The 22,164-nt window shown below is 45.3% G+C and overlaps 1 protein-coding gene across 2 annotated transcripts in view; it reads right to left on the bottom strand.

The window, feature by feature from the left end:
• The window catches only part of emc2 (ER membrane protein complex subunit 2), a 119,210-nt gene that overhangs the window by 44,764 nt on the left and 52,282 nt on the right, over positions 1-22,164 (bottom strand). For both annotated transcript variants that reach the window (XM_038810362.1, XM_038810361.1), the window contains exons 6-8: positions 10,424-10,509; positions 10,231-10,290; positions 239-320 (exon numbers count right to left, since the gene is read on the bottom strand). In XM_038810362.1, the coding sequence (XP_038666290.1) occupies positions 239-320; positions 10,231-10,290; positions 10,424-10,509 (228 nt within the window). The remainder of the gene's footprint in view (positions 1-238; positions 321-10,230; positions 10,291-10,423; positions 10,510-22,164) is intronic.

Consider the following 22,164-nt stretch of genomic DNA (forward strand, 5'->3'; position numbering starts at 1 on the left):
ACTCAATTTAACATCACATTTGAAAGATGACACTTCTGGCAGTGTAATGTTCCCTCAGTACTGCTCTCGACGGTCAGCTTGGATTACGTCTCCTGTGTGGGACTTGAACTCTCAAACTCAGAGGCAAGGTGGCTACTCGCGGATCACAGCTGACACTCAGACCCAGGTCAATGTTGTCAAACAGGACATGATCAGATTAATCCCAAGACATCCATGAGAATGCTCATCTCGCACTTACCTCTGCATAGTGTTGACAGTACAAGTGATTGTGAGGGTTCGTCATCATAAGCTCCTCTAAGCAAAATGCTGCTTTTCCATAGCTGTGTAAAGGAAGACAAACAGAAGAATTGTATTTTAAAATCTAGTTTTAGAAATTCACTGCATCAAGTATGTTACAGTTGCAGATGGCCTGAAGTTGTGAATGACGCTGTATAATGCAGGTCAGTTAATGCCTACCTTCTGTCACATACTTGATGGGCAGAGGCCGGCTTCTGTGTTGCACGCTTCTGATTCTACGCCTTGTGTCATGTAGCACCCAGTAACAAAACCTAGTTTCCTGCTACAATGCATTGGAAAAACTGGTTATGCTGCGAGTCTTAAAGGAAATGTGGTCCTCTTTTCAGTATTAGCAGAGTGATTAACACCATTTTGCACACTGGCCTCTTTCTGAAGCTGTCATGGGCCTTCCCCTTGGAACACTGTTGAACAAGCGATGGTTCAGAGTTCACCCAGAACAGGCAAAAGTTCCATGGAAACAACAAACCAATGGACGCCACTGAGGATGCAACCTGTTTAACTTGTATAATCCTCAAAATTCATATATGGCAACGGCATCTGCCTCGCAACTCAAATCCCTGACTTCAAAACCTTGGACCCACCCCTGAACAAGGACTTGTCAAAACTTGAACAATATTGAAACACATGGCGACTCAAGCCAAGCTCTGCAAATACAGTATCCAGCTTGTTGCATCTTTACAATGCAAAAGCCAATAAACAGCTTATCAAAATGAATGATTACAAGTTAAAGCACCACCCAACTCCAACACACACCACGCACAGAGTTGACATCCAGCTGAATGATACCATGCGTATCATTACTGGAACACTACGCTCAACTCCACTCCCTTGGCTCCCTGTCCTGGCAAACCTCACTCCTCCACATGTCTGCCGACTTGCAACAACCCACAAAATGATGGGAAAAGTTTGCAATGCCCCCTCACTTGCCACTTCATGCTGATCTATTCAGCCTATCCAAGGTATAACTCCCACCAAGGCAGCTGATCTGAAGAAACCCTCCCACACAGAACTTCTATTCAAACCCCACCTGGACAAATGAATGGCAATTATTGGACATGACAAACAAGGTTCTGGTCTTAAACCCAACCCAACCACTGCCTGGAGTGGTCCATTCTTAACAGGTTCAGTGCTAGCCACGGCCCCTGTATGGCCAACCTTCACAGATAGGGCATTAGTGCCAGCCCCCTATGTGCCTGTGGGAAAGAGCAAACTGTACACCACATCATAGAAGAATGTCCAATCCACAGACTCAGCGGAGGCCAATCCACACTCAACACAGCAGGCCCAGAAGAAATTACTTGGCTTAGGGACTTTGCATTCACTAAATAAATAAAGTGTGCACCTCAGTGTTTCTAACATTCATTGATCATTAACTTGGCACTTCCTTCAAATTATATGCTGCCCTCCATTAAAATGGAAACAAGCCCCGATGGACAAGCCCTCCATATACACAGGATTTGCTAAGACGAGGAGAGTAACAGACGTCTACAGCTGAAAGATGCCCTTGTACGAATGGGATATGGCGCTCGACTCATCGATCGACAGTTCCGACGCGCCACAGCAAAAAACGGCAATGACCCTCTGAGACAAACATGAGACACAACCAACAAAGTACCCTTCGTCGTCCAGTACCTCCCCAGAGCGGAGAAACTACGATATCTTCATCACTGCCTTCAACACGTCATCGATGAAGACAAACATCTTGCCCCACAGCCCCACTACTTGCCTTCAAACAACCGTGCAACCTCAAACAGACCATTGTTTGCAGCAAACTACCCAGCCTTCAGAACAGCGACCAAAACATCACACAACCCTGCCATGGCAATCTCTGCAAGACATGCCAGATTATCGACATGGATACCACCATTCACGTGAGAACACCACCCACCAGGTACGCGGTACATACTCGCGCAACTCGGCCGACGTTGTCCACCTCATACGCTGCAGGAAAGGATATCCCGAAGCGTGGTACATTGGCGAGACCATGCAGACGGTTCGATAATGGATGAACAGACATTGCGTGGCAATCGCCAGGCAGGAATGTTCCCTTCCGGTCGGGGAACACTTCAGCAGTCAAGGGCATTCAGCCTCTGATCTTCGGGTAAGCGTTCTCCAAGGCGGCCTTCAGGACGTGCGACAACGCAGAATCGCCAAGCACAAAATTATAACCAAGTTCCACACACGTCTACGGCCTCAACCGGATCTTGGATTCACGTCGTATTACATTCATCCCTCACCATCTGGCCTAGGCTTGTGAAATCCTACCAACTGTCCTGGTTTGAGACAATTCCCACCTCTTTAACCTGGCGTTACCCCCATATCTAGGACCAGTAAAGACTTAATTACCAGCAAAGACTCGCATTCAAAGCGTCGTCTTGCATCACTGACTTTGTCTATATACATGTTTCTGGAACCCACCTCTTCATTCACCCGAGGAAGGACCTGTGCTCCGAAAACTAGCGATTCGAAACAAACCTGTTGGACTTTAACCTGGTGTTGTAAGACTTCTTACTGTGCTCCATTAATATTTGAGAGGGAGATGTTGGGATATTCTGTCTGAAGCATATAACCTGCAGTACACCAGGTCAAAAAATACTTGAAGCCCTTTCAATGCCTTTGAATAGGTGGCCGAGAGGTCAATAAATTTTAGTTGAGTAAGGATATCAAAAGATACAGTGCAAAGCTAAGTTAATGAAGCACAGACTTGAGGAGCTGAATGGTCTCCTCCTGTTTCTGTTCTTGCTTGCCGCTGCAATTTAGGACCGCCTCTTTACTGGGATGCAGACCGTCTGACATGGAGGCAAGTACATTGCGCCTTTGTAAAGCAGGCGATCGATGGCAGCCTTTGTGCCTTTGAGGCACCTGGCTTGCTATCTGCCTCAGAGTTTAAGATGGCCAATGCCCATCACAGGACAGCAGTCTGCAGTGGTGAACATCAATTTTGAAAAAAGTTGGTGATCAAATGCTGGAAGCTAATTTACCGGCTCGTCTTGTTATCAACCCATTGGCCAACAAAATCACCCATAACATTCTGAATCACTCTACTGCCTAGAACAAGTGAATTAAACTGTTCACACTGCAAACACTAAACTGCAGGAGTGGGAAACAATGCACAAAGCACATCTCAGGAGATGAAGAAAACATGTTTAATCACCAACTAGTTGGTTAGCACGGGGAGAAAATTAAATATAATTTCACAATTTAAGTTTATAATCAAGCCCTTAATTACTGGTTTTGTTTGATCTTCATACATTTCTTTAAGGAAACTTTTGGAATATTGGCTTGCGATTCTCAGTTTACTTTTGCATTCACTATAATTATCCCTCATGATTTCTTCTATTGCTCTGAAATGTTTAGATGCTTCTAATTAGATTCAGCTTTGTACTTACAACCTCACTGACTGGTTTGAAAATTACGCACTTATCCATTGAATATATTGTAATTAAAACAGAGTTTATTCAAATAGTCAATGTGACCATTGCAATTTTTCAAAAGGAGAACAGAGTGAATAGAAAAATGTCATGTATGTGTGGGGGTGGCAGGGACGGTCAACCACAGAGGGGAACATCCCACCTTCTCTAGACTGTGTTGGAGGAGCAGGGCACATTTATATTCATCCATGGGATACGAGCATCACTGGCTCGACCAGCGCTTGATGCCAATCCCAATTGTCCTCTAGAGGGTGGTGATAAGCCGCTTCTTGGATCGCTGCAATCCATGTGGTCTGGGCACATCCATGGTGCTGTTAGGAAGGGAGTTCCAGGATTCTGACCCAGCGACAAGGAAGGAGCGGTGATATATTTCCAAGTCAGGATGGTGTATGGCTTGGAGAGGAACCTCCAGGGGGTGGTCGTGTTCCTAGGTGCCTGCTGCCCTTGTCCTTCCAAGTGGTAGAGGTGACAAGTTTGGAGGGTGCTGTCGAAGGAGGCTTGATGAGTTGCTGCCGTACATCTTGTAGACACTGCTGCCACTGTGTGCTGGTCGTGAAGGCAATGAATGTTTACGGTGGTGAAAGAGGTCCCAATCAATTGAGCCTGGGGCTGCGATGGTAGCAGCTTGCAACCACTGCCTCAAACACTCCCTGTGACAAAGCTCCAACAAATGCTAAAGAAAAGTGGTTACTTTAACTCCCTTCCTCACTCAGTGATGACCCCAATGTTGCTGACTCCTTAACCTGAGTAAATAACATTTTCCGACTCACTCAGACTAAACCTGCAATAATTTCAAATAAAAACTCCACAAAATCGCTTTGCTTTCTCTGTTCTAGTAAAAGCAGTCCCAGTTTCTCACATTCTGGGCATCATGCATAAAGTTCACATAAACAAGTTTTGTATTCCCTGCAATCTGGAAAGTTAAGGGTGATGTGATGGAGATTTTTAGGATTTCAAAAGGAATTGATCGTGTAGTTCAGGAGAAGCATTTTCCACTGGTGGGAGAATCTAGGACTACTGGAATTCAGAGCTGGCCCATTCAAGAGAAAAGATAGGAAAGACTCCTTCACAAAAATGATGGAAAGCAGTAGTTCAATTAATAATTTTAAATGGGAGATCGACAGATTTTCGCTAGACTAAAGTATAAAAAGGAAATGAAGCCAAGGCAGTTAAATGGAGCTAAGATACAGATATGCCAAGATCTCATTGAATGGCAGTACAGGTTCAAGGGGCTGAATGGCCTTATCAGACTTATGTCCCTCATCAAACCAGATTTCCAACTCTGACATCATCCTGTTTAACCTACACTTTCAATTACTTTAATGTTCGTTCAATAATGGGCTGTTTGTAATCGTGCACAGTTTGGCATGCCAGACACAAATGTTACATTTCTGTTAATTTCTCCTGGGTCTAGAATGTAGTAATAATAATCTTTATTAGTGTCACAAGTAGGCTTACATTAACACTGCAATGAAGATACTGTGAAAATCCCCGAGTCGTCACATTCCAGCGCCTGTTCGGGTGCACAGAGGGAGAATTCAGAATGTCCAATTCACCTAACAGCACGTCTTTCGGGATTTGTGGGAGGAAACCGGAGCACCCGGACAAACCCATGCGTGTCGCTATTTCCCATTATCCTGAGCTCTGTAGTCTCCCCCGGCTACAGAGTCTAATGACTGAACGATGACACCCTGGGAGCACTAACGTTTCTTTATAACATTGGATCGTAACTGCTAACTCCGAGTGACAGGCTGCTCCATTGTCTTCCAAGCCACTCTATTCTTTTTAACTGGTTGATTCCAATCGAGAGAGTTCAGAGATTGGAAAATTCAGTGCTCAGCTGTGATTTAAAGTTCCAGTCTCAGATGTTGTTGGTTAGAGTCGAGGCAGATGTCAATCAGCACAGCACATTATAGAGCCCATTGCTCCAGAGGTACCTTGAATCACATGAGGCAAATAGTACAGGAGATGAATTAACCGCAGTCCCACATCCCACATTATGTTAAGACGTCCTATTAAATATGTTTAAGCAAAAACACATGCCCTGTCACTGAAACTATTAAGCAGATCGAATGGCGCTATTGTAGGTCTTGCAAGTCATTGCTCGGAATGAAATCACTCAGTCAGAAGCTGGTGTGTAATCCTACACCAAGGTCATTTAGGGACTTGTATATAAGCAGAATACATTTGACTTCTACATGACTAAACACAGTTCCATCTGGATTGACTTACTTTTTTCACATATAAAATACCTGCAACATCACGTGAGTAGTTGGCATCTGTTTTTGTGCTGTGCGTCTACCAATTCCATGACACCGTTTTCCACTTCACCGTCTCTTTTTTGGGGGCGGAGGGTTTTTTTTAAAAGTAGCAAGCCAATGCTCTAAGCTCTTATTCAAATTATAGCTTGACAAATTGCTGCATTAATTTCTCTTCCAAACCGTACATATTACAGTCTCTCCAAGGAGACCCAAATCCAACAGAGCACTGACCTACAAATAATCCCTTACTAAAGTTCTGCTTGTGAGGCCAAAATAAGGTTAACACGAGGCACTAATTGCAAACAGGGAATCATCTGTACACAGTTTTTTTCAGATAAAACCACCTCTGTTGAAACATTCCCACCAGGAATAATGGACTCAATACTAAGCACTAAATTAAAGATTCCAACATCACTTTTCACGTCCAAATATATTAATATCAGTTTACTCATTTATCCAAACATGGTTAATAAATAGCTCTTCACTCCAGTTTCATACTGCAATGAAACCGTTATCAGACGCTCCCCAGAACTAGATCTTTCTCAGGCCCCACAAGTTCCGCTTCAATCAGTCGAGGGGGTTCAACCTCAGGAACTACTTTTCAAGTGTTCTTTTCGGGTTTTGCAATGAGGGAGTTTGGCTACATTTTACACCTCTTGCTCCTGAAGACTGATCAAAATGTACGGGTTGCTGGCATGGTCGCACAGAAACCTAGCAACGTTTGGAACGTGTAATGGTCTTGAAAGTTCATTTACACTGAAATTCAGATCTGGTTTCAAATAATGGGAAACAAAATTGCCATCAGCTGCACAAACACAAGATTTTGCACATACTTGGATTGGATTGGATTTGTTTATTGTCACGTGTACCGAGGTACTGTGAAAAGTATTTTTCTGCGAGCAGCTCAACAGATCAGTAAGTACATGGGAAGAAAAAGGAATAAAAGAAAATACGTAATAGGGCAACACAAGGTATACAATGTGACTACATAAGCACCAGCATCGGATGAAGCATACATGGGTGTAGTGTTAATGAGGTCAGTCCATAAGAGGGTCATTTAGGAGTCTGGTAACAGTGGGGAAGAAGCTGTTTTTGAGTCTGTTTGTGCGTGTTCTCAGACTTCTGTATCTCCTGCCCGTTGGAAGAAGTTGGAAGAGTGAGTAAGCTGGGTCGGAGGGGTCTTTGATTATGCTGCCCGCTTTCCCCAGGCAGCGGGAGGTGCAGATGGAGTCCATGGATGGGAGGGAGGTACGTGTGATGGACTGGGCGGTGTTCACAACTCTCTGAAGTTTCTTGCGGTCCTGGGCCGAGCAGTTGCCATACCAGGCTGTGATGCAGCCAGATAGGATGCTTTCTATGGTGCATCTGTAAAGGTTGGTATGGGTTAATGTGGACATGCCGAATTTCCTTAGTTTCCTGAGGAAGTATAGGCCCTGTTGTGCTTTCTTGGTGGTAGCGTCGACGTGGGTGGACAAGGACAGATTTTTGGAAGTGTGCACCCCTAAGAATTTGCAACTGCTAACCATCTCCACCTCGGCCCCGTTGGATGCTGACAGGGGTGCGTACAGTACTTTGCTTCCTGAAGTCAATGACCAGCTCTTTAGTTTTGCTGGCATTGAGGGAGAGATTGTTGTCGCTCCACCACTCCACTAGGTTCTCCATCTCCCTCCTGTATTCTGACTTGCCGTTATTTGAGATATGGCCCACTATGGTCGTATCGTCAGCAAATTTGTAGATGGAGTTGGAACCAAATTTTGCTACGCAGTCGTGTGTACAGGATGTATAGTAGGGGGCTAAGTACGCAGCCTTGCGGGGCCCTGGTATTGAGAACTATTGTGGAGGTGGTGTTGTTGTTCATTCTTACTGATTGTGGTCTGTTGGTCAGAAAATCGAGGATCCAGTTGCAGAGTGTGGAGCCAAGTCCTAGGTTTTGGAGCTTTGATATGAGCTTGGTTGGGATTATGGTGTTGAAGGCGGAGCTGTAGTCAATGAATAGGAGTCTGATGTAGGAGTCCTTGTTGTCAAGATGCTCCAGGGATGAGTGTAGGGCCAGGAAAATGGCGTCTGCTGTGGACTTGTTGCGACGTTATGTGAATTGCAGTGGATGAAGGTGTTCTGGGAGTATGGAGGTGATGCGCTTCATCATCAACCTCTCGAAACACCATTAAGACTGAAGTCAGGGCCACCGGACGGTAGTCACTGAGGCATGTTGCCTGGTTCTTCTTTGGTACCGGTATAATGGTGGTCTTCCTGAAGCAGGTGGGGACCTCGGAGTGGAGGAGGGACAGGTTAAAGATGTCCGCGAATACCTCTGCCAGCTGGTCCACGCAGACTCTGAGTGCACGACCAGGGATCCCATCCGGGCCCATCGCCTCCCAAGGGTTCACTTTCACTTAAACTGAAGTTTGTGAAGTTCAAGAATGTCGTTTCCGTTCATCAGTTCGTTTTGGTGAGAAGGCTTGAACCATTATGCTACAAAATCCTTTGAGCTGCTACGTGACATCAATCTCACAGTGGTTGACTCAAGAGGAGCAATGCCAACTGCTGTTTTTCCGCCGGGTGAAAAAGTTCACTCCTGTCAAAGACAGACTGCATGCCAGTCTGGCAACACCCCCAGGACGATTAACACAGCCGTGCCATTGATGAGCTGGTGATGCCAGTGAGGAGCAGCGGCAGAGCTGGGCAAACAGCAACAACTGGACTGAGTGTCTGCTCGTCATCTCCACACCATCCAAGAGGGAAGAGATCCTCCAACATTCTCGCTGCTATCATAATTGTCACCCAACGGGCAGCACGGTGGCACAGTGGTTAGCATTGCTGCCTACGGCACTGAGGACCCGGGTTCGAATCCCGGCCCTGGGTCACTGTCCGTGTGGAGTTTGCACATTCTCCCCGTGTCTGCGTGGGTTCGCCCCCACAACGCAAAGATGTGCAGGGTAGGTGGATTGGCCACGCTAAATTGCCCCTTAATTGGAAAAATATAATTGGGTACGCTAAATTTTTAAAAAATAAAATAATTGTCACCCAACGTCAAATGGGACACGCCATCCAAAAACCCATTTCGCTGGTCTGAGAGATTTTAACAGCCTGAGAGTTCCATCTTCACCAAGTCTTGAAAACCACCTCCAATAATGTAGTGAGATTGAGCACACTGGTTAGAATGTACCGCGCTATATTACAGGGAGGAAACACTCAGGATCGCAGGTAAACATTCTGTTATTGCAGGGTAGTGTCTGCCAGATGTACTGTACTACATGGCTATTGTTGCTTCCAATTTTCTTCCTTGTGTAACTGTTTTGCCGCGCAACTTGTCAAAGAATTAAGTTCATGTTCAACAAGAGCTTTGGAAACTCATGGCACTTTTGATAAGGTAAGTCCTTCACAGAGATTGGAAAAAACTGTTAAAAAGGCAAAATAAAGGGATACGATAAAGCGTGCAAAAACATTATGTCCAACTTTTCCTACTTCTCCGATTTGGAAACAATCTTTTCCTCTTTTGCTTTTTCTTTCCCCCAAACAGATGCTGATGATACTAACCTAGTTGCTAACCCACCAACATCCACTGGGAATTTGTGGTTGGCGCAATTTGTTTCTTGGCAATATTACGGGAAGCAAGGAATGAGGTGATATAATCTAGTCTGGACAGAGAAAAAAAATTGTGACAAAAGTGACAAGGGCTTTATAGAAAGGGGTGGAAAATGCTGTGATATTAAAAGACTTATTAAGCTCGAAACTAATCCTCTCACATTGGGATTTCCTCTTTCCACTGCCACAACAAATGCAGCTAACAAAACCATAAATATCCAATAAACAGTTTTTGTGCCACGACTGGGATTCCTGGGCCAGCTGCTTTTTCACCCTGACAACAGACTGCACAGTCTGAACTCCTAATTCTCATCCCTTAACAATAATATGGCATAGATGTGACAGAAACCAAATGATTTTTCCATCACCCTCACGCCACAGCCTATTCTCCTAGCAACACAGTCACCAGTGAGGATATGGAAGTGCTTTCTTCTCCCGCAAGTGAGGGGGGCTTACAGTTAAATCCTATTAAAGTCTGATTCCATGAAACAAACAACAGCAATGTTCAATCTTGCCCCAGGAGACCTTGGCATTTTGTGAATCATTGTGATCGTCTTGGAACCTCGGATGGATCATGCTTTCTACTCTTGTGGTAAAATGAAGCGCAGTAACTTGTAAAAGAAACACAAGCATATTCAGACAGATAACATACTTACTCATGCTCGTTGATATAAAGCTCTGCTAGTTCGTGCCAAGCCTCCTGGTCCCCAACAAACCTGTAGATAAGAGAACAGGTACTTTAAACAAATGCATGGGGGAAAAAGGGGGCCTGAATTAGAATGCAAATTCCCTTTTAATTAAAAATGGTTTATCACAGGGCATAGCTCAATCCCCTTGTAAAACACTCACTGTTCCAGATACTCATTCAGTTCCCTGATGGCTTCAGTGGTTTTCCCGAGGGCTTTCAGAATGGCAATCTTACGCTTCCGTGCTGCCTGTGGATTGACATTAATGGAGGATTATGGTCTCATAATTCCTCAAGTGTTTGTAAAGAAGGTAATTTGACTGTGCAAATTATTATCTCAATGCCAGAAAATTCCATTGCAGAGTGAGTGCATGACTGGAGTTTATCAACATCCCCTTGTGAATTCGAAAAACCTGCCTGTACAATCACACTGCACTATGCTGTGCTTCTGGTGCTAACAGTACATGCATCATTTCATCTTGATAAATGATTTTACTGCTTTCCATAAGGACAGAACAGCAGGATCCCCAAATCTTTACCTAAGAGATGTTTATGTCATTCATAGGATTTGTATCTTAGGGATAAATTGTATTGAAGGATTAAAGTATCCCACTGTGTTATCTCCTTGTCAGTTGAACAATCTCGCTGACAGCAGTTTGGATGGATTTTCTTTTACCGTGCTTTACTTGACATGAAAAACAGCGGTAAATAGCAGACTGTTTTACATGTGGAACAACACACATTTTCACTGAAGACAGGGTCAGAACCATAGTGCAGTAATACTACACTATACAAATACTTGATACACTTTATACAATGTTCAAAACTGACAACCATGTTTAAAAGTTATTATTTAGGGAGCCACTGGCACTCAGTAAGTGAAGGAATTTACCCAATGCAGCACTGAGCTTCACAAATCAGACGGTCTGAGATTCAAATTCTGGTCAGTAACCTGTTAGCCAATTTCATGAGTGGCAGTGCAGGTTAGGGAGCCTCTGGAAGGGCGGAAGTGGGGTAGCTATTGATCATTAACAACGTGCATGTGTGTGCGTGGATACAATGGGGACTGTGATAACCTCGACAATTAAATTGCCTTCGGAAACTCACCACCTAGGCCCATACTTGGTCATGAAATCATAAACCTGCCAGAACACACTGAACAAGACCCGAGGGTGAGGCTGGACCCATGGAAGTAGACCTCAGGGTGAGGCTGCAACCGATGGAGCAGGGTAAGTATGGAGAAATGAAACCTCTTCTTGATCAACTTGACTGAGCAGCACTTGAGGGAGATGGGAGAAAAGAGGACATAATGTATTATAAATAATATTTCCAGGTAATGACATCATTGTAAAAATGCCAGTTTTATTTTATGCATCAAATTCTATGATGCTGTCTCTCCCTATTGGGCCAACCCAAGAACGAATGCAAGTCCCCCAATTAGCAGTGGAGTTTCTGGGGGTCCCACACCTCTGGAATGTCTCCCAGACCTCTTGGAATTCTGAAACCTAGTCCTTTTCAGGGCACACTGCTTGTTTAAAGTATTATGTTTCTATAATTGTTTTATGCAAAAAGTACTCCTGTCTTGCTTAACCCCAAGGCTTGCCTTCCCCTTTCGAGACTAACCCGAGTCTACAGTACCATAACTTTGCATTTTCAAGTTATATTTGAAGAAAATAACTAATAAAGCTTACTTAAACAGCTAATCCTTTCCCACACAACTGACATTTATAAGGTCAACTGCATGCCTGCTTTCTCTCCAACAATGGCCATCATGGCACCTTTGTGTGTTTAAAATTATCTCGAGATTCTTCGGAGTTCCATTGTAAAATATATCACAGAAGGAACAAGTATTGTCTGCCATGGCATTTAAATGACTTATGTAATAAAGCTGTTGTATGAGGAAAAGATTTGTAGGTTTCATTAAGCACTCTTAATATGTTGCTACTGCCATATCTTCTCTTAGTGGGTCAGGAGCTCAGAGGGCCTCGGCAAATCAAGCTTACACTTTCTTTGTCCTCATAGGACTTCAGACTCACTCAGACAGATATAACCTGAATTACCTCAATTGTGCCCCATCCTTCCATCAAACAAGCACAATCCCTTCCATCCCAGTTTACGTTCTAAGTGTGTTACGTCCACACAAACAGCTGTTTCCTTGGCCACAAGTGTTCTGAACCGCGCTTAAAAAATTCTGCTGGGCTTTGTTTGTCTATGTGAAACCTACACAAACATTTTCATCTCCGAGTAAGGGGCAACTCTAAAACTGCAACGTGGGAATGGCTGTCTGGTCAGTGAGATACAGGAAATGCAGCAACCACCCTGAAAAATGATAGTGATAAGAGTGACGAGCTTAAAAAGTTCAGACACAAGTTATCTAAAAGGGCTCTGTAACAACAGGAATAAATTGTTCAAAAGCCCTTCCTCTGTAGCTCTTGGAATTTTTATGTTAAGACTGATTTGTAATTTTGCGGTAAAGGGACTCTTTCACCCTTTAATTACACTTGTTCCAATACACTGAATGGAATGCCTGTCTGTGCTTTAAATTAATTACACCCATACAGACAGCAACATCCCTGGTCACAACATTCCTAAGCTCGGCTCAAAAAACTTGATAGATTTTTGTATAAACGTAGACCATTATCCAATTGTAAGGACCAGAAAAAATTCTCTGCAATAAGGTCTTTAAAAAAAGGTGCATTTTTAAAAATAGACAATCATTTCGCCCACAAGTATTAATCAGTTGTTATGATTTTCTAAGACCACTTTTGAAAAAATGTATCCTTCATTTGGGGGCAAAGCTGGTACTCATTGCCCGTCACCAGCTGTCCTTAAGAACATGGAAGTAAAGAAAACAGCTGGCTCACCCATTCTGTTCATTCCTGACATGGTGCAGTTGCCCACCCAACCCCACCCCCATAAAACAATCAAAACCCAGGAACCAACAGAGATCGGTGACAACGTTCAGTGATCTAGCTGTCCTCTGTAGAGATATTTACCACAATGGGAGCTTCCTTATGAAGATACACTCGCTGTGCAAGCCAGTACTTGACCCAACGGCCAACAGCTCTCTGTGAAAAGTGCTGCCTGCTAACCCGAGGGCCTTTCCCCTGATTCCCACACCAAGATTCCTGAACAACCCTTCTCTTGCAAGCTAGCTGCAAAATACATTTCATGATCTCTGGAAGAAACTTGCCCACAAATGGGGCTATAGTTTCTGCTTTTGACTTTGTGCTCTTTTTAAATATTGGCATTATATGGGTCTCCCTCGAGCCTGCAGGAACAATCATAAGCTATCAAATAACTCAGCAAGTTACCCGAGAGCATAACTCACCATTTCTGTGAGCACCTTAGGGTGAATACAATGAGAGTCAGCTGCTCAAGCTGTTTGAAGGTCACTAATTCTAGCAAGGGCTCAATTAAGTCTGTGCTATCTTATGTTTTATACAAAAAACAGGTTTGAAAAACATTCTAAAACTGTTTGGGGAAATATAATTTTCGAATATTTCAATGGAAGGGGCAGGGCTTGCAAACAGCAAGTCCCTGCATGCTACCGGAATGGCCAGTCAATGTAGACCAGTACCCCAGTGCACAATGGAAACTGCAACCATCTCGCTTGTGGGTATGTTCTTCTCAGAATAATTGGTCACTCTAAGGGCCAAGCACTTGCAATAGAAAGTAACAAACATTTCTAATTTATTTGAAAGATTCTAAGCTGCTTTCCCACATCTTTGTGTTACACAATATTAGCACGGTGGCATTCTCGAGAAACTATCTGGAAGGATTTGACTGGTTTCCACTTGAGGATGTGTAGCTGTTGCCAACTGCTGATTCACTTTTTTCCCTCTGTAATTTGTAATTGGTAGTTTTCATGCCTGCTCGCTACTTGTCGATTTATGATATTGCGTGTTATTTTGTGAATTTTGAAATCTGACATTCGTTGAAGTTTCATCACACACAACATACTGTCTATGACCGTCGAATTGGGGAAGATAATGTGCTCTCCCTCTACCCAAAGGAGAAAGAGTTCACGCTTGACTGTGAGCAGACTCAGTGGGGAAGTGGGAGCAACATTAAATTAATGCCTGGCTGCTTTAACAAACACAAATTGCATTCAAAAAAATCCGCCAGCCATAAATATTCTGCTGTTAATTTGAATTGAGACTGTTCTGTGCTACACAGTCTAATGGTACTCTTATAAGGTTCAAACACACTGCTTTAGCGAGATTACTGTTCCAAGTGAGGTCACTTTGAGTTTAACTGCCCTTCACACCAAATGTCAAAAACCTTGGTAGAAAATATTCAGCTTTCTGCCTGTGTTTTTTTAAGCGACCAAGCATTGTGTAAGTCAAGGCTAGAAAAATGTAGTCTCGCGAGTTAAGGAGTTTCTGCTGGGTACAGTACACAAGAGCTTCGTTACTCGCCTTTATTTTATTTTTTAAAACTGAAGAAATTTGGATCAGGATAAATTTCACCATAATGTGTCAAATCGTATAGTGATTGGCAGGAAATGTAAGCCTTATATACCACTCTCATTCTTATCCTGGCACCTCCCCACAGCACATAGCGGGTCAGAAGAAATTGTCTCTTTTTAAACAATTTTCTGTTAATGAAGTGTGCTGAGCAACAAGTTCTAGAGCGGTGCACACAAAATTACATGCACGTCCACCAGTTCTGTGGAGATGTATATTAATCTGTGAAAAGCAAGGGTCACAAATCGTTCCAGCTCAAAAGTACTTCTCAGCATCGCAGATCCACAGTCCCTAATGCTAATGGAGATGTTTATGGTGATCATTTGTTCAAGGGCTCAGGCAAGAACAGGCAGCTAAGTAATGACACTCTGCAGTGAGAGGGCAAAAGAAAACGCACGCCAGCAAAGGCGGCAAAAAACAATAAAACACATTTCTTTAAAGCGTACCGGACATGTGTCACAAGAAAACTATACTGGAAATGAGGAAGGAAAGTACTGGCGAGCATCAGAGTATTTTGTTAATTCGCTCTCATAACCAAACCTTTTATAAAGACTGACATTGTACGTGTGATAGTTTCAACATGATACATTCTTTTACCTGCCAATTATTTTGGAAGGCCATAACATATCTGCGTTCAGAATTAATCCTCTATTGTCAAAACAAGGTTCCCTTTACCTAAATTAAAGAGACCTATGTATACGGATGGGCAAAGCTTTCAATGCCCTCTTGTTCAGTATTTATAATTTTTTAAGCTTTCCAAAGCTTGCCTTTTAAAAAAATGCAGCTGAGCAAGGCCAGTGGGACATTTCAGCTCCTGCTGTCTCGAAAGATCTTGGGTGTCCCTCGTTCATCACATCCAATTTGCTTCCCAAACAACTACAGGATATTTACCTCCAATGTTTCCACTCACCAGCCCAATCTGTGAGCTGATCATTTTGTGGAAAGGATTTTCCCACACCAATCCTCAATGTGTCTTTTCCTAAAATGAACCATGCAATCACGGCTGGAGCAGAGGCAGAAATTGTATGGGAACAGGCCAAGCATTTGGTGCAGGAGCTATTAGCTCTGTGAGGGGTATACACCAACATGACAAGTTTCCATGCTACAGCTCTGACACAATTAAACCTACACTTGGGGTGACATTTTAGTTATTTTCCAAACATTGCTCTCCACACTGTTACTTTGCAGATACACATTTTTATATTTATATGCAAGATCTATCTCAGGTCACTTTCACCTGCTTCCGTAGAAGTCCTTCCCACACCCATATTTCACACCTGAAAACCCAGCGAATCTCTCCATGAATACTAGAGACAGACAGAGTCAGCATTTGACAATCCATAACAGTTATAGATGAATCAACAGATCCCCTTAGCTGCCAATGATTTCCATTAACTCTGAAAGCTGGACCGTTTCCCCCAACAACATAGACTCTGAGGCTGGACTTGCACCCAATTCTATAAATGCTAATATTTCCTTTGTAAAGCCCCCCCCCCCCTAAACCCCCCATGGGGTGAGTGGTGGGACCAGGCTTTCTAAGTGTGCTTGCCAGTACTACTTTGAGCCACATTGCTACTTTGGCACTGCTGCAACACTGATTTGTATCCATGTAAAAACTGGCAGTACAAATGCATCCTAAGAGACTTTTGAGAATTAACTTTGGGAAGAGATTGGGGGGAATTAAGGAGACATTACAGTCAGGCTGCTCTATGGCCTCATAGCAACAAGCTTCCTCACAAATTCACTGTACTTGAGCCACAATTAAAATCCTTGTTCGCAATGTGCTACTTCACTGATGAACTTCTGTTTGCCATCACAATCAGTCAGGTTACCAAAATGGCAAACCGCTAACAGTGCAGACAAAATGATATATGCTCAATCCCCAGTTGTGTGTAAGTAAACTGGAATATTTCTATTCTTTACTATACGAGGATTGTCTTTTGGTTACAACATGTTGACAAGCGTTACATCCCCGGTATATAATACAACCCAGAGCAGTACACTGGGCACCCAGTGCAGTACACTGGGGATTGGAGTAATAAGTGAGCTACACTCAGTGTCACAGTTTGTGGGAATCCTGTTAACTCTTGGCTGTGCTTTGCGGGATGGAACATAATCCAGGTATAACTCAGGTGGAGGCTGCCACTGACGGCAGGTCTGGACCAGGGATAAATCTTGGTTTAGCCTCGCCTCACAAAGTAGGGACCACCCCTGGACTATGCTGACTTCCTTTGGGATTCTGTTGACTCTAACTACTTGTTTGGCATGTGGGGTGTGGTTGGGCTGGGGGAGGTTGAAGCTAATGGGAAAATAGAAGTCTCCATCTGTCACCTCATTGAGATTCACCCGAGTGAGACCAATGAAATCCAAGTGGGCAGCACGGTAGCACAAGTGATTAGCACTGTGCCTTCACAGCGCCAGGGTCCTAGGTTTGATTCCTGGCTTGGGTCACTGTCTGTGCGGAGTCTGCATGTTCTCCCCGTGTCTGCGTGGGTTTCCTCCGGGTGCTCCGGTTTCCTCCCACAGTCCAAAGATATGCAGGTTAGGTGGATTGGCCATGATAAATTGCCCTTAGTGACCAAAAAAAGGTTAGGAGGGGTTATTGGGTTACGTGGGTCGGTGCAGACTCGATGGGCCGAATAGCCCCCTTCTGCACTGTATCTTCTTAAAAAAAAAGAGCCTATTGATCTGAGGAGGCAGGGGTTCACAATGGAGAACCTAGTAAGTGTGCTAGATCTGAATTCCATCGGCACCAAACTTGAACAGGAAAAGAAAGCTACAACTGTCAATGCATCCGGTGAGGAAGTAGGAAAAGTTTCTTCTGACATATGGCGGACAAGGCACCTCCCTTCTCTGCGAATATTTGTTATCAGCAACAGTTCAGTAGCAGCTGAACACTCAACTTCTGGGTAGACAACCCCATGTTCCATGCCTAATGGACAGCAAGTTGTTCCCAGTCACCAGACAAGCAATTCAGAGGGTCGAACTAAGAATCTGGGGACAAGAGTTCAAATCTTGCTACATCTGGGAAATTGAAGCGTATTGAATTTATTAAATCTGGCATCAAAACCTAGTACTAATGATGGCCACAACTACAAGATTGTTGTAAAAAGCCACCTAGTTCAATAGTGTCTTTTGGGGAAGGAAATCTGCAATCCATACCCAGTCTGGCCTGCATGCCAGTCATTGGTGACTCCTAACTCCTCTCAGAAGTGGTCTACATTCTGTTATCAAGGCAGCAGCTTGTCACCAGCCTCGAGGGCAACAGGAGATGGGTAAATAAATGCTGCGCCTGCCAGCGATGCCAGCACCATGTCAATGAATTAAAGAAACACCAATTCAACGAGTGGCAAATGTTTAATGTAGATGGTGCTAAGTAATCCCTTGCCATGTATCTTAGGCAGGCCCTGTAGCAGGTTAACTGAGGGGCAGTTATGACAGCACTCAGAAATCCATGGGGTCAAAGCTAAACAGTACAAATGAAAGATGTTTAATTAAGTAAGAAGGAAGGGAAAGCGTGTCTTCCCCCCTGAAAGGAGAACATAATTTACTGCATTTGAAAGCATTTACTGCAAACTCATCTGTTTTGAGTGAAATTTGTGGCACTTTCAAAGGAGTATTTCTTCACACAATGGTGCATGTCAGTCATGTGAAACAGCACATAATCAGTGTTAAACCACTGTTAAATAGCTATTTAACCAGGAACGGGCCAACTTCAGATTTGCAGAAAGAAGTCAAAATGTGCCAAAGGAACATTCAAAGCATTCTGACAGAAGCCCCTCCTGACCACACACCAGATCAGGCTGATGGCAGGCAGCACTGAAGTTACCCAGCAGGACAACATTCCCTTAGTGAGACATCAAGTTCTGATTCCCCAGTAATGTTGCCTATATTTATGCATTTTGAAGCTGCCATCCTCTACATTTACCAGAGAGCCAAAATCCCTGCAGTTTGCAAAAGACCACCACCACAAACTTAAAACTACACTCAACTCTTCATATTTTAAGAACGTTTTCCCCCCACATATCTGTTGGCATTTTAGCTATTTGGAGAAAAACACAGCGGCTGTACTTTTCTGTGGAGATGTGCCCATTGCATTTCTATTCCAAGAAGTCTAGACAAATATTAATTTATAAAATACTGCAAATACCCATTTAATATAACAAATGCTATCAGTTTTTATATCTCATTCCATTCCACAGTGCAACAGAGATGAATACATTTGCCAAGGCAAAACATGTGTCTTTTATTAATTTTTCAATATTACAAGACGTATTTTACATTGCGAGATATTGAAAATACGTTTTTAGTGGAGACATGATTGATAATTATCTTCCACATTATCTGGATCTGTCGCATCCACCATTTAAAGGCATGTCACCATCTTCAAAGGTTCCTCTAGTGATTCAGCAAGTTTGAACAGAGGAGCTGACCGAGGGACCAATAAAGGCTCAAGTCCTGATGTGCGCTGGTAAAGCTGAACCGTTTATAGGTCGGTGGTAGGGCATTAAGAACGTACATGGTCAAAAAGGATACTGCAGCCCATCTGGTCAGTCGCAACATGTGCAACTAGTTCAGGAAAGAGAGAGAGAGAGAATTACAACCCCTGCTGGAAGGGTGGTCCCAGAATACTGAGGACAGTATTGTGTTGTCTAATAACTGGTAGGGAGGTCAACCAGTCCCTGTGGAACACAGTACCCTAGTAATGTGTGGGGAGTAGGACAAAGGGAAACTGGGCTATAGAATGGCAACTGAATGCAGCCAAACTTCACACCACCTCCACAGTACTGCGACGTGTCAGAAATCTGCCTCAATTTTTTCCTGTTTGGGCTTTTTGTGCAGCTCGTGGAAGACACTGGAACCGGCTTGCCCCAGTGGGGGGGGAGGAGGACGGGGGAACAAGGGGAATGGGACAGGAACGCGCCGGAGTGTTGAGTCACCGGGCTAGCAGATTGGCTAGTCAAGGAAGTCAGATGGGGGGGGAAGTTACAGCCAGTAGATGGCGGGGGTGGGGGGTATCGGGGGATGGGGTTAGGGGAGGGGGGGGTTGTTCTGCTGACGGGAGAGGGACTTGAAATAGGCACTGGAAAGGAGGTCGAGGGTGGAGGCAGCCAAAGGGCGGGCCAGGAATGGCGCGACGCACGGGTCAGGGACCGGCCCGAGAAAGGCTATGGCTGACCGGCGGGGTGGGGGGGGTGGGATGTGCCCCCCGACCAGGCTGATCACCTGGAACGTCAAGGGACTGAATGGGCCGGTTAAGAGGGCGCGGGTGTTCGCGCACTTGCGGGCCCTGAGGGCGGACGTAATTATGTTGCAGGAGACACATCTGAAAGTGTCAGACCAGACCAGGCTAAGGAAGGGCTGGATTAGCCAGGTCTTCCACTCGGACTTGGACTCGAAGTCCAGAGGGGTGGCAATCATGATCAACAAGCGCGTGCAATTTGAGGCAGAGGGCATATCTGCAGACAGGGGGGGCAGATACCTGATGGTACGGGGCAGACTGGAGGGGAGAAGGGTGGTGCTGGTGAATATATATGCCCCGAACTGGGATGACGTGGACTTTATTAAAAGAGTGCTGGGGAAGATCCCGGACTTGGATTCTCGCAAGCTAATAATGGGAGGGGACTTTAACATGGTCCTTGACCCGACTTTGGATCGGTCGTGTCCCAGAACGGGTAGACTCTCAGCAATGGCAAGGGAGCTGAAAGGGTTTATGGGGCAAATGGGGGCAGTGGACCCCTGGAGAGAGGGACAGCCAACAGGAAGGGGCTACTCGTTTTACTCGCACGTCCATAAAGTATATTCCAGGATAGATTTCTTTGTAATAAGCAGGGACTGTATGGGGGAGGTAAAGAACACGGAATACTCAGCAATTACCATTTCAGACCATGCCCCGCATTGGGTGGACCTGCAGTTCGGGGGAGCGAGTCATCAACGCCCGCAATGGAGGCTAGATGTGGGACTGCTGTCGGAGGAGGGGATCTGCGAGAGGCTTCGGAAATGTATAAAAAATTACCTGCAGGTGAATGACACTGGGGAGGTCTCAGCGGCGACCGTGTGGGAGGCGCTAAAGGCAGTAGTTCGGGGGGAGCTGATTTCAATTGGGGCCCACAAAGCCAAGGCAGACCGGGCAGAGATGGATAGATTGGTCAGGGAAATGGGCCGGATAGATGAAGAGCACGCGGAGTCCCCGGGGGAGGTTTTACTCAGGGAAAGGCGGAGGCTACAGGCGGAACTGGGGGCACTATCCACGAGCAGGGCCGTGGAACAGCTTAGGAAGGCGAGGGGAGTGGTGTACGAGTATGGGGAAAAGGCTAGCAGACTGTTAGCGCAGCAACTCAGGAGGAGGGAGGCGGCCAGGGAAATAGGTAGAGTGAGGGACGAGGGGGGGCGCAAAGTGGAGGATCCGGCAGAATTGAATAGGGTATTCCGGGACTTCTATCGTAAGCTGTATACTTCGGAGCCGCCGGAAGAACCGGAGGGGATGAAAAGGTTTCTGGACGGGTTAACATTCCCAACAGTTGGGGGGGGGCAAGTGGAAGAGCTGGGCGCCCCGATTAGAGTAGAGGAGGTATTGGGGGGCCTAAAGGCCATGCAGTCGGGGAAGTCCCCGGGGCCGGATGGATACCCAGTAGAGTTTTATAGGAAGTTCTCTGAGCTGGTGGGCCCGGTCTTGGCGAGGGTTTTCAATGAGGCAAGGGACAGAGGGACCCTGCCGCCGACAATGTCACAAGCCACCATATCTCTGATATTGAAGCGGGGTAAAGACCCGGAGGTGTGCGGGTCCTACAGGCCAATCTCCCTGATTAATGTAGACGCCAAGCTCCTGGCAAAGGTACTGGCGGGGAGAATGGAGGACTGTGTACCGGAGGTGATTGGGGAGGATCAAACGGGGTTCGTGAAAGGTCGGCAGCTGGCGGCCAATCTGAGGAGATTGCTCAACGTGATAATGATGCCCCCGGCGGGTAGAGAGGTGGAGGTAGTGGTGGCAATGGACGCCGAGAAGGCCTTTGACCGGGTGCAGTGGGACTATCTATGGGAGGTGCTCGGACGGTTTGGGTTCGGGGAGGGATTGGTGGATTGGATCAAATTATTATATCAGGCCCCGAGGGCCAGCGTCAGGACCAACAGAGAAGTGTCGGAGTACTTTAGGTTGTACCGAGGGACCAGGCAGGGCTGCCCGCTCTCCCCGCTGCTGTTTGCGCTGGCCATAGAGCCGCTGGCGATGGCGCTGAGAGCCGCAGAGGGTTGGAAGGGGATGGTGAGGGGCGGGGTTGAACACAGGGTTTCTCTTTATGCAGACGACCTGCTCCTGTACGTGTCGGACCCAGTGGCCGGGATGGGAACTATACTGGGAATGCTGAGGGAGTTCGGCCAGTTCTCAGGATACAAATTAAATACGGTCAAGAGTGAAATGTTTGTGGTCCAGGCAAGGG

This window comes from Scyliorhinus canicula, chromosome 10, assembly GCF_902713615.1.
Source record: "Scyliorhinus canicula chromosome 10, sScyCan1.1, whole genome shotgun sequence".
NCBI classification, from domain to species: domain Eukaryota; kingdom Metazoa; phylum Chordata; class Chondrichthyes; order Carcharhiniformes; family Scyliorhinidae; genus Scyliorhinus; species Scyliorhinus canicula.